The 13,407-nt window shown below is 50.5% G+C and overlaps 1 protein-coding gene across 1 annotated transcript; it reads left to right on the forward strand.

Moving 5' to 3' along the window:
• The first annotated feature begins 1,568 nt into the window (after positions 1–1,568).
• On the forward strand, positions 1,569–9,011 carry LOC149343984 (uncharacterized). Its single transcript, XM_089547119.1, has 2 exons — positions 1,569–2,563; positions 8,942–9,011. The coding sequence occupies exons 1-2, from the start codon at positions 1,569–1,571 to the stop codon at positions 9,009–9,011; spliced, it is 1,065 nt and encodes a 354-aa protein (XP_089403245.1).
• The last annotated feature ends 4,396 nt before the right edge of the window (positions 9,012–13,407 follow it).

Below are 13,407 nucleotides of genomic sequence, written 5' to 3' on the forward strand. Positions count from 1 at the left end.
GGAGCTGTTACCCATCGATAGGATCCCGAAAAACTTCTTCCTCCAGACTGTTTATATTTCATGCAACGCCAGTTCTGCGCCTTGCAGGACTTCTTCTTGGATGAATTCAAGTTTTCCTTGCTTGAAGGGCACCGTCAACAAAAAACACGAACGATATATGAGTCATCATCACCATCAGCCTGTCTACGCCCACTGCAGGCCAAAGCCCTCTCCAATATCCCTCTATTAACCCTGTATTTTGCCAGCTGCGGCCACCGTATCTGACGGAGACGAAAAGGGGGACAAGATGTGGCGCTATTCGACACGCGATTTCCTCGACCAGGGACCCTTATACATGTGTGTGCACGCGTGTGTGCGTGTGTGAGTGTGTGTGCGCGAGCCGACCAAGCGACAGGCGCCCGAAAGGGGCTCCCGCTGCCGTCCCCCCGCGACCGTCCCTGAACCGGGCGGCGGGCTGTGTGGTCGGGCAGCGCGGTTGCCCGTCGCCGTTTTCCGGGAACTCTACTGTCCAAGGTCGGAGAGGTGGGGGCTGCAGCGGAAGAGGGAGAAAAGAGGACTCGGCCCGGCATCGAAGGGACAGTGGGTTTGTGAGACGCTCAACGGAAAGACCGTGCTTTCAATCTCTCTGCAAAGTTTTCTTGTTTTACCGTTCGGCCAATTGAACCAGTTGTTAAGTTTTACCGGAGTTTCCTATTTGTGAATGAAACTAACAAACGCGTACATAGAGCACGTACTCTCTCATGTACAAAAAAGTTTGGTGCCTAAACCCGGGACTTCTGCTGTGGATTTTTTTAGATCATCGCTACATCGCTCCAACGCTCACGCTCAACACATCCACTTCAAGTACGTCTCGGCAACGACGACTTCCGATCTCATCAGTCCGGTAAACTAACTGGCCAAAAGAACTGTAGAAGAGAATGGAGCGCCTTTTAAAGAAACGAACAGCCTTGCACTCATCAACAAAACGGAGGAGAGCCAAGCGTCCCTCACAAGTACAGAAGCTGTACCGTTTCACGCTCGACTCAGCAAGCTGCAGCAACAGCTATAGCATGTCAACGAAGAATTTGAGCCATTGGTACCAGAAGAAGATGCTGAAAGCGAATACCAGCAAGTGTACGAGTACCAAGACAAATTATCAACATACTCCATTCCCTGTACATGATTGCGTTTGTATCCGCTATGCACCCTGGCCATTCCCCGCCGTGGGTATGTGCCATTAAGTCTGAGGACAGCATCATCATCATCATTATCAAGACCATGTTATATCTTGCCTTGCTGGATCGAATCGACACTGGTTCATCAACAACGCAGCCTACTGTGGATTCGGCGGGCAGCGGCATTACCATCCAAATAGCCATGCCAGCCACCCTAACGACCACGTCAGTGAAGACGAGAGGGAAGCTGCCTCAGACTGAAGCGCTGCCGCACGTGTCTCGAAAAGAAGAGAGTACCTTCTGCGGGGTAGCGGCTGAGTACCTGGCGGTGTTGTGCTAGCTTGCCGAATTTCTCCTTCTTGTTTTCTGTGCCTGCTCCTGTTATAGGGTGATTGGGCGCGGGACGACGGCTTAATGTCTACCTCTTCTCCCGTCCAAGGGTTTTCCCCTTGGTCGGCCTCTCTTCCACAGGACCAGCTCCCAATCGATGTCTTTTTTCGCAGTGGAGTAACCAGCATTCCTGTGGCTTTAGTTCCTGCTGATGGAGGTGCGATTCGTTTGAACAATCCGGAAGCAGTGCAGGTGGCCGTTCAGACTACATCGCCTCACTACATGCGAATCACAGATGTGCGGCAGTTCGGCAAGGGTGGGATATTGTGCAGGTCACCGGACAAGGATTGTGTCGCCGACCTTTTGAAGTGCACCTCCTTCGCCAACCACCCGGTGAGCGCATTTATTCCGCCTCATCTAGCATGTTCCAAGGGCTTAGTCCGAGGTGTTGACTCTCGACTGAGCCCTTCGGAAACGCTGGAGAACCTCTCGTCTGCGGGCGTCATTGCGGTCCATCGTTGCAGCAGAATGGTAGAGGGGATGAAAATACCTACAGAGTCCGTCATAGCCACATTCGCAGGAGTAGTGTGCCCTTCAGAGATCAAAGTGTGGCCACTAGTGTTTCGAGTTGACGCATTTAACTCTCGTCCCCTTCAGTGTCAGAACTGTTGGAGATTTGGCCACAGCGCCAAAGCCTGCAAATCGGGCTCACGATGCTGTGCATGCGGCGAAGGCCATGCTAGAGAAGAATGCCCTGAACAGCAAGAAAAATGTTGCCTGTGTGGTGGTGCCCACTCTGCCAACTGTCCTGATTGTCCTGCACGAGCTCAAGAAGTGCAAGTTGTAGAGATTATAGATAAACGTCGATGCACGCGACGAGAGGCCTTTGCCGCAGTCAAAGATAGAGCCTCATGTTATTCTAGTGCGGCTGCCAAATGTCCACCTGCAATGGACGCCTCTTGGACACAAGCCATTACCGCTGCGGTTGAAAAAGCAGTGGCGAATGCACTGGAACGCATTATGGAAACTGTATCCACGTGCATTTCACAGGTAGTAGCTACCCAGATGACTAATCTGCTGCAAGCGCACGCCGCTCCGCTCTTGTCCTCCATGGTTTCGGCTGCTCCTCCACCATCTGTGGACATCAATAGCGCTCTACAGGGCCAAAGTCAGCATGAGCGACAAACGACTCCTGAAAAATCTCTCCCGAACAGCGTTAAGGACGCAGCCTCTGATGAATGTGTTGAGATGGAATTCAATACCCGCGCCCAAAAACGAAGTGGGTCTCCTTTGAGTGTCCCGGATCCATCTTGTCACCAGTCCAAGTCCAAGAAAACTCATGCAAATCAAAATCCTAAGACCAGGATTCTCGAAGCGGCAGTTGCCGCTGCAGCACTCCCGCCAAGATAGGGTCGTTAAGTGTTCTCCAATGGAATTGCCGATCTATATCCTCAGCTTCAACAGATTTAATATGCCTATGCAATCAACTTCAACCGGATGTAATTGCGTTACAGGAAACATGGCTTACTACAGATATTAATTATCATCTTAAAGATTAACGTTCGTTCCGGCTAGACAGGTCTTCACGAGGGGGAGGGTTGTTGTTGCTGTTTTCCTTAAAGTTTTGTCACAGGGTCTTGATTTCTTTTCAGTATGCGGACAGTCAGTGCAAAATACTTGCGGTTGATCTCAATATCCCAGGTCAACAGCCCTTTACTGTAGCTAACGCATATTTCCCTTCAGGTGTGCATGACACTCGGCCTCTTGACTCATTGATGTCTAGCAGCAGATCTCAGGTTTTATTAGTTCGAGATTTTAATTCGCACCACGTGACGTGGGGGTTTAAAACAGATTGTTTCGGCTCTAGACAATTTGATTCGGTTTGCGACAACAACATAGTCTGCAACAACTCAGGAATGCCTACATTTGTACGTGGTCTGTGCCGGTCTGTGTTAGACTTAACTTTTTCTTCCCCAGGAGTCTCTGTCTCGTCTTGGGCGCCTGTTGACTGCGCGACAAACAGTGATCATCTACCGATTAGTTTCAGGGTTGCGTGTAACTTAACTCTTCCCGAACGACAACAGCGCACCTTCATAAATTACAGTCGCTTTAAAGACACTCTCAAATCAGCTCTCACAATCGATTCGGACCGAAACACCACTACAAATTCCGAATGTAAAGCTACAGATATATGCACAGTGTTGGAACGCGCAAGACAACAGTCTCAATTCATTGTCACAGGATCCAAGAATGCAATCACCAATAATTGGTGGAATGCAGAGTGCACGCGTGCCTATAGATGGCGGAAAGCAGCCTGGAAGAAACTCCTCCTAAATCAATGCCCAAAAAATTGGTTAGATTATAAGTATGTCGCAGCAACATTTAAGCGCACTATCTCCTGCGCGAAGGAGGAGTATATTACAAGTCATTATGATTTTCTTTCTCAGTCAGGGAATAAACGGGCCTTGTTTAATTTTATGATTAGAAGGAAAGTGATTCCACCGGCTGTCAATATTGAATCCCTCGTTCAATCCCCTGCTGACATCGCTAAGGCCTTAGAGGGAATTGCGGGTGGCCTAGAACGTCGATTCACATCTGCACTTCATTCTCCACCTACATTCTCATATATCTCAAGTGATTTCATTAAGGTCACTATGCCTGAGCTTTCGCAAATCGTTCTGCGCCTATCACCAGCGGCTCCTGGCCCCGATAAGGTCACTACATCTATGATTAAAATTTTGTTTACCGAATCTCCTGAAGATCTATTGGCTCTGGTTAACCATTCCCTTAAAGGTCCATGGATACCCCATGAGTGGCGTCTTGCGGAAATAGTTCCACTACTTAAAAAACAAGGGGAGGGTTTCACTTCTGACAACATACGCCCGATTTCATTAACATCGAATTTAGTGAAATTGGTGGAACGGGTTCTGCTTCGTCGTATCATGTATTTCATTTCTGCAAATGATATCTTGAATCCTTGTCAAATTGGTTTCAGGCCGGGCTGTTCGATTTGGTGTGCTCATACGGACCTTGAGAGCCGTATTAAATTAGCTCGCAGCACTAAACAGTTTGCCGCGCTTGTCACTCTGGATATCAGTAAAGCCTACGACAGCGTCGAGTACTCGATGCTGTTACACAGATTACAGGCCCTTAATTTCCCAAACTATTTCGTAGCCTGGATCTTTGCTTTCCTGGAAAACAGAGAATTTTATTGCTGCCGAAATGGTGTTTCTTCAAGGAAATTTCGACAGACAAGAGGTATACCGCAAGGCTCAGTTCTTTCCCCTGTTCTTTTTAACATCTTTCTAAGCTCCGTTCCATGCATCCATAATGTGACAACTTACGTGTACGCTGACGACATCGCATTTTTTGCGTCTGCAAAAGATATTCACTCTCTGTATCAGATCTTGCAGGATTACCTCAATATTCTTGACAACTGGTTAGGAAGTATCCATCTGTCCCTCAATGTGAACAAATGCGCCTTGTTGGTCTTCCCGGTTTCTCATTCTGTATATATCTGCCTTGCTTATAGAAATCATATAATTCCTCAGGTTCAAACAGTGAAGTATCTTGGAGTGATATATGACTCTACTCTTTCCTGGCGGGCTCACATTGAGCAAGTTTCTGTAAAAGGAGTTCGGGCCATTGGCATCCTGCGTCGGCTTTGCAGCGCTAGGTCAGGGATGAGAAGGCACACACTTCTGCTGATCTATAAAATGTATGTCCGCCCAATTTTGGAGTTCGGATGTGTTTTGTTCTCAGGAGCTCCTGCCTATAAACTTCGACCGCTTGTGCTCTTGGAGCGTGAGGCGTTGCGCCTCTGCTTGGGACTTCCAAAGTATGTAGCTAATGTTGTCCTGCACCTTGAGGCGCGAATTCCATCTTTATTAGCCAGATTTCGCCTTTTAACAGTCCAAACCTTTTTAAAATTGTGCGACTCTCCTCTCCACACATCCAATGTAATATTTCTTAGTCAACCCGCAGTCTTTTTAAATGCCACCTGGTCTCGTTTGCATACTCCGCAGATATGTTTCGTGCAGTCTCTCCTCGATCCCTTAAACATTAAGCTCACAGATATCCATCCACTGCATAACATCTCTCCTTCATTCGAGATTGCATTTGATAACATTTTACCATCGAATGCCAAGCTCCAGCCCTTTCCTCTCCTTCACGGTTTGTTACAGGACCACCTAAGGCCCTTTCCTTTTCATATTCTCATTGCTACCGATGCCTCGCAGGATCGTGAAAAGGCAGGTGTGGGCATTTTTTCACCTGCATTGGGATGGTCCTTTTCTCTCCGTCTCCCTGACTTCACTCCAATTTATCTGGCCGAATTATTAGCTGTCATTCTAGCTTTACGTAAATTAGATCCTGCCGTTTCCCAAGTCATGGTTATGACGGACTCTCTATCTATTTGCTTTTCATTGTCATTACCCTCTGAGTCTCAGGCATTACGCCTCTTTAAGCAGCTGATCCCGCTCCATCTAAATTCGCTGAGGTTGCTTTGGGTACCGGGTCATGTGGGCATTCAGTTAAATGAGGTTGCTGATTCATTAGCAAGGGCCTCTCTCTTTGGCCCAATAATTGCTGTCCTGCCAACCTGCGCATATACAGCTGCGGTGAGGTTTCGCAGTTACACAATATTTCAGGAATTTTCAGCCTCGGCGCTTACTTCATCTCCCGAATATAAGCACGTTCTGCACCCTTGGAGCAGCAAAGACTGGAGTTCGCGCAGACTGGAGGTCTCTTTCACGCGTTTGCGATGCCGAGTTCCTCTGCTAAATTTCTACCTTCACAGATCTGGTCTGGCGGTTTCTCCACTGTGCTCATTTTGTGCCGAGCCTGAGACAGTGGATCACTACCTGCTGTTCTGCCGCCGATTCTCTTCTTTGAGGAGGCGCCTATTAGAAATTCCGTTTCACCAGCTGGGTCTGCCTGTGACCACTGAGGTTGTTCTTTCCTTTGGCGCTACTTCCCTTGGACGAAGCAACAGGAGTGCGCGTTGTGCAGTTCAAAAATTTCTTCTAGAAACACAGCGACTCCCATGCTAATGTAAATTTTATTTATTTATTTTTCTATTTGTTTTCATTTTTCTGATTATCAAACAGTTCATTTATTATTATTATTATTATATTTTTATTTTATTTTATTATATTCCTTTTTTTAAATTATTATTATTATTATTTTTATTTTTTTATTATTATTATTTTTCTCTGTCTCTCTTTCAGTCAATACAAAATTGAACCATTCCATATGGTGCATTCAAATTTGCAGATAAAGCCGTCGTCCCATCTTCGATCTCCCAGCTAACAGGACCCCTTTCGTTGCGTCGTCCAATCTGTCCGCCTATACCCTATTCATACTCCTTTTCCTCTAAAGCTCCTAATCATTCCAACAGTTGACCGCCTGTGTCTTGGCCACTCCCCCGTAGTGGGTATGTGCCATTCTTCTTGAGGCCAACCAACCAACCAAATTCACCGGGCGGCGCTCGGACTGGCAACCCTTTTGGGAAGTGTTCCAGCAGCTAGTAGACAAAAACGAAGACTTCACTGACACAGACAGGTTCCACTACCTGCGAGCATCGGTTAAGGCGACGCGGCAGCTGCGCTGGCGGGCCTTTCATCGACGTCACGATGTTACAACGACGCCATCCAACTCCTGACGAAACGGTTCAGCTACGAGGAACTTCTTGTTCAATAACATCTCAAGAAGCTAATTGATTTGAAGTCGGTGCGTTCTTCAGAAGATGTCCGTGGCCTTCGCCGTCTCTACAATACCCTGGCGGCGCACATCAGAGGCTTGGAAACGCTCGGACGGAAGTTGGATTCCTACAGTTCAATGCTGCTTCCGATTGTACAGCCAGCAATTCCCCGAGGCATCTTACAGGACTTCAGCCGAAGGTGCGTTGTCGACACCGACAGCCTCGCAAGCGAGCAACAAGGCTCCGTCTCCGAAACTTCGTCACACACTACCGACGACAGCGGAAAAGGTACCGTCTCATTTTCTAAGCTACTCTCCATTTTGAGAGTAGACGTGGAAAGCAGAGAGAACTTGGCTGCATTGCAAGGCATGGACCTGGAACAAAGGCCTAGAGAAGGCATGAAAGAGTCACAAGATGAATGAAAAAACGCATGACATGCATGACCGATCCGCAGCGATGCTGCATCAGAGCGCAACACCGCTGACCTGCTTCGTCTGCGCCTCTAACGAGCACCAAACGCAGAATTGTGACGCCTCAAAAGCTCTAGAAGAGAAGAAACGACTTCTGCGTTCATCCTGCCGTTGCTTCAGGTGCACGAAAACTGGACATCAGTCACGAGCATGCCGCGTAAACGTGAAGTGCAACAAATGCTGCAAGAAGCATGCCAGCACAATGTGCGACCCGACGTACTCTAGTATCAGGCCACCCGAAGCAAGCCCAACAGCGACGAGTCCACAAATCAGCCTCGAAGCGAGAGCCACGGCAGACAGCTCCACTCACAAAAGAACCGTTTTGCGGCAGACCGCGACTGCGTTGTGTAGTGGAGAAGCTTCCAGCGCTCGGGTGCGAGTTTTGTTCGACGGAGGCAGTCAGCGATCTTACATCACCGCTGGCACCTCGCCGAAACTACGATGCACGCTTCTCGGGCATGAAAGGTTGACAGTCGGTGTGTTCGGACGCCACCAAGAGGAACGCGAGTTCCAAAGAGTCCGAGTAACGCTGAAGACAAAACGCGGATGCGAACGCGAACTCGAAGTGCTGGAAACAGATGCAATTTCTGACCAACCGTTTCCCTCGCCACCGGGAAATTCACTGCAGAAATTGAGGTCCCTTGGGTACGAAGTAGCGGACCTAATTTACGACGGTTCGAAAAATGTTGAGCTGCTCATCAAGTCTGATCACATACGGGAATTAACGACAGGCAGATCCGTCAAACTGGGGAAACGACTGAGGGCGGTGGAAACATCAGCTGGATGGACTGTTCAAAGGCCTATTTAGGACGGTGCCGAGCAGACAAACTGCCTCCAAACCGTGGCACTGCAAACCTCAGTAATTGGCAGAGAAACAACAGGTTTTTCTCACACTGGGATGCAGCTGCAGCGAGGCCTTTATGTAGATGACCTGCTAATTGGTGCACACGAGGAAGAGGAGGCCGTGAAGCTATACACCGAAGCCAATGAAATCTTCCACGCCGCCTCGATGAAGCTGCACAAATGGTCATCGAATAACGAGAGGTTGCGCCAGCTATTTGGGCAAGGCTCTAAAGAAACCAAGCCCCTGGGATTTGTCTGGTGTACTCAGGGTACTAGGGTTGACATGGGAGCCCATTTTAGATCGCCTGACCTTTTCGCCGTGCGTTGCAGACAACACTGCTAAACTAGACACCAAACGCTCCATGCTACAAACTACGGCACGGATTTATGGCCTGCTGGGATGGCTGTTACCCTTTATCGTGCGGGCCAAGATCTTGTTTCAGGATCTGTGGCGACAAGACGTGGAGTGGGATGATCCACTACCAAGACATAGCCGAAAAGTGGATCACATAGTACAGCGAATTAAAACATCTCATTGAAATACAGGTGCCTCGGTACTATGGAGCGGATGTCGGCAGGCAGGCAGCACTGACGGATCTACACATCTTTGCAGACGCCAGTCGTGCGGCTTACGGGGCGATCGCATACCTTACCATCGCCTCGTAAGACGGCCTAACTTGAACTGTAGTGATGAGCAAATCGAGGGTTGCTCCTCTCAAAGAACTCACTCTAGCGGGGCTGGAACTCATGGCATGTTTTCTCGCCGTTCGACTATGCAGCTATGTACTAAACACGCTCAGGCGGCACCCGGATCGCGTAATTTTGTGGACCGACTCAGCGATCGCGCTTCACTGGTTACGAGAAGACCCAGGACGCTGGCAGCAGTTTGTGCGCAACCGTGTCTGCGAGATCCAGCTCGTCACCGGTGGCTATGAATGGAGGCACTGCCCCGGAAAAGAGAATCCCGCGGAGCTCCTGACGCGCGGTATTGCCGTTTCTCGCCTTGCGGCCAGTAACGTGTGGTGGACAGCGCTCCAGTGGCTCCGCAAACCTGATGGCGAGTGGCCACAGGGACTGGTGCAAAACACGTTCACCTATGCGGAACTGCAGCATAAACAGCCAACGAAGGCGCTGCCAGCCATGCCATCTCACGGGCCTTCCCCTGCATTAATGGACATTCAGCGCTACAGTTCCTTCACAAGACTGATCAGAGTAACAGCTTGGCTGCTTCGATTCGTCTTAAGGGTGAGATGACGGAACGACGAAGTTGGAGCTCTTACCGCAGAAGAACTTGATCAAGCTGAAATATTTTGGATCCGCAAAGAGCAGAGGGAGGGCTTTCACAGAGATTTCAAAAGCATTCAGAACCAGCAGGAACTCTCCGGTAATCAAATGACTTCGTCATTTCGGGTGGGAGTGTGTCGGACACGAAAAGGAGGCCAAGATGCGGCGCCATTCGACACGCGATTTCCTCGGCCAGGGACCCTCGTACATGTGTGTGCGCGCGTGTGTGCGTGTGTTTGTGCGCGCGAGCCGACCAAGCGGCAGGCGCCCGAAAGGGGATCCCGCGGCCGTCCCCCCGCGACCGTCCCTGAACCGGGCGCCGGGCTGTGAGGTCGGACAGCGCGGTTGCCCGTCGCCGTTTTCCAGGAACTCTACTACCCAAGGTTTAGAAGAACGACAATTTGGGCTAGATGGTGCATGATTTGAGACAGAAATTGTAATAGCGCTGGAATAAGACATGCACAAGAAAGACTGACACAGGACATGCGCTAACTTCATCTGAGATGAAGTGCTATTACCATTTCTGTCTCTACTGTCCAAGGTCGGAGAGGCGGGGGCTGCGGCGGAAGAGGGAGAAAGGAGGACTCTGCCCGGTATCGAAGAGACAGTGGGTTTGTCAGACGCTCAACAGAAAGGCCGTGCTTCCAATCTCTCTGTAAAGTTTTCTTGTTTTACCGTTCTGCCAATTAAACCAGTTGTTAAGTTTTACCGGAGTTCCTTCTTTGTGAACAAAACTAACGAACGCGTACGTAGAGCACGTACTCTGCACCGACAGAGTGCCTGCACCGACAGAGTGCCGCACGCCGACAGCTCCTGCCGTATTGAGGAACCCTAGACGTGGCGCAACCCAGCTGCGAGCGCTTCGTTCGGAAGTTCGGCAGCTCTTTTGAAGAGGAAGCACTGCCAGACGAAACGGGGTCAGGCGCTCACTCTGGACGGGGACAGATAAATGGGCGTTGTCGGCGGCGGTGCGCCTAGTTGGTGCTCCGTAATGGCGGCAAAGCTCGAAAGCCTGAACGTCAACAGTTTTCAAGAAACGAGCTTGCGTAGGCCGCCACTTGCTCAGCGACAGGGACGCCGCCGCGGTGGCTCAGTGGTTATGGTGCTCGGCTGCTGACCCGAAAAATGCGGGTTCAATCCCGGCCGCGGCGGTTGAATTTCTTTGGAGGAGAAATTCTAGAGACCCGTGTACTGTGCGATGTCAGTGCACGTTAAAGAACCCCAGGTGGTCGATATTACCGGAGCCCCCCGCTACGGGGTCTTCCATACCCTTAGTAGCCTTGGGAAGTTAAACCCCATGATCCAAACCATCAAAGACAGGGACAGCCCCTTGAGTTGTGCCATCAACAGGACGCCGGGAGGCGCTTTCTGAGTCAGCAGTCCACAGGAATTCGACTCGCATTGGAACGCGGTTCGTCGCTTCCGACTGCTGTTCGCGACGGTCGTGGCTCGCTTTTGGGACTAATAACTACCCTAAATCCGAGATCCGTGTCTATTCTCGGAATGTACGACTTTTGAAGTGAAACTCACGTCTAACTGAGAGAGGGTTATGTGCCTTACGGGGAGCGGGACAGACGGTTGATAACAAATTGTATGAGGAGTTTATCATAATTGGATGGTGCTGAATGTGGGCCGGGCCCGTAGGTCTATAAAACTTCGCCCCGGAGCCTGGGAAAGGGGTTTTGTGCTACGCTCAGATGTGCATCTGCGGCTATGCCGTGTTGGGGCCTCCTCCGCTAACTTTAGCCAGTTTCGTGTTGTTGGGCTCACTGCTCAACTTGCTGTAAATGTGTAAATCCATGCACATAAAGCATCAGTTTATCTCATCTGCAAGTCCTGTGTTCTTGCCTGACACTGTCTGCTAGACCGCCTCTGATGGGGCACCACTGGTGCAAAGAAAGCTTTCAGCCTTCGAGAAAAAGAGAGAAAAACTTTCTTATGGCAACTGTGTTCAAACCCCCCTTGGGTCCCTGGACCACCGCACGGTCCCACTCTACGTCGGACCGTTCATATGGTGTTTGTTCATGACGTCGGCACCCCAAAGCAACGCAGCAAGCTGCGCTGGCGGGTCCAGAGACGAGAGCACGATCTCCCAGTCCTCCGAACTTGATAACGCGGGCTGTCCCTGCGGGGGAGGCTCAGCAGGGCAGCTGAAAAGGATGTGGGAGAGTGTGGCGTGAGGGTCGCCGCACAGGGAGCATGCAGGAGAGGTGCCACAGTAGTGAGATAGCAGCTGAGGGGATGAGAGAGAGCGGGTCTGGAGGCGTCTCCAGAGGATCTGTTTGGGATGGGTGAGGGAGGGGTGTGGAGGAGGGCAAGTCAAACGGTCCAAGCGGGGCATTTGCGTGAGCTCTGCAAAGGTGTGCGCCCGTCCTCTCGAGAAGCCTGGGTCGAGGCCGTCCTGAGCCCGGCAAATCAAACCTCGGGCCAATTTATCGGCAGCCTCGTTTCGTGGATTCCCAGAGCGAGCCGCACCCACTGGAGCTCTACCCTGCGCGGTAAGTTTTTGGTGGGGGTGTTCAACAACTCCCAAGCAGGGGCGTGAATCCTGCCTCTCGCGAAGTTGAACAGAGCCGTTTTGGAGTCACTAAAGATGTAGTTTGCATTGGAATGTACAAGGGCTAGGGCGACGGCGGTTTCCTCTGCCTCCTCAGGCGTTGAGCCCGAGGGAAGGCGGCGTGTGAGGGGCTGTGCTAGGGCTGCATTGTAACAAAGGAGGTTACTTCCTTGACTGTAACCAACTGCTACAGCTTCATGCGTTGTGAACGCGGCGTCTACCCAAATGGCATCCTGGGTTTGTCCGTAATACTTGTGAAGGGCCTTAGCGCGAGCAGTGCGACGAGGGATGTGGTACTGGGGATGAAGGTTCCGAGGAAGGGGGTTCACAACGAAGGGGGTATGAATGTGTCGAGGAATGGCTATAAGGGATGTATGGTTGTCCGGAATGTTGATGCGAAGGAAAGCGAGGATATGCCTGCCAGCTGCGCTCGCGGCAAGTCTTAGATACTGTGTCTGAAGGTGCGCGTCTACTAGTTCCTGAAAGGTGTATGCATGCCTAGTTGAAGGAGCTTGCCTGTGCTAGTTTTGCGAGGTAGGTTTAAGGCTGCCTTGGTTGCTAGACGAATCATGGCATTCATTCGCTCTGTTTCCATGCGGTTCAGCTTAAGATATGTGGTGGCGTATAAAATGCGGCTAAGTGTGCACTACTTTCATGCCGTCCGCTTCGTCTAAACCTTTGTGCAGGGAGGATACGTGGCGTAGAAGTTGCAACACGGATTGCGTGGAGGCCTTGAGTGTTTTAAGGGAATGATCGTTGCGTCCGGAATCCTGGAAGTAAAGGCCAAGGATGCGGAGGGGGGGGGGGGGGGGGTGACGGGGATAGGGGTTCCTTGTAAAGCGATTTCAATGGGCGAGTTAGCGGAATATTTGGGTCTTATGAGGAGAAGCGCGTATTTAGAGGCGGAGCATTCGAGCCCAATAGATGACGCATGAGCGGAGATGGTGTCAGCTGCTAATTGAAGAGTTTCCACAATTTCTCCATCAGATCCATGAGTGGTCCATGCGGTAATATCATCAGCGTACAAGGTATGCCTTCGAGCCAACAAGCCGTCACTGACGGGGCACT

This window comes from Amblyomma mixtum, chromosome 5, assembly GCF_055824585.1.
Source record: "Amblyomma mixtum isolate Tamu chromosome 5, ASM5582458v1, whole genome shotgun sequence".
In the NCBI taxonomy this organism is placed as follows: Eukaryota; Metazoa; Arthropoda; class Arachnida; order Ixodida; family Ixodidae; genus Amblyomma; species Amblyomma mixtum.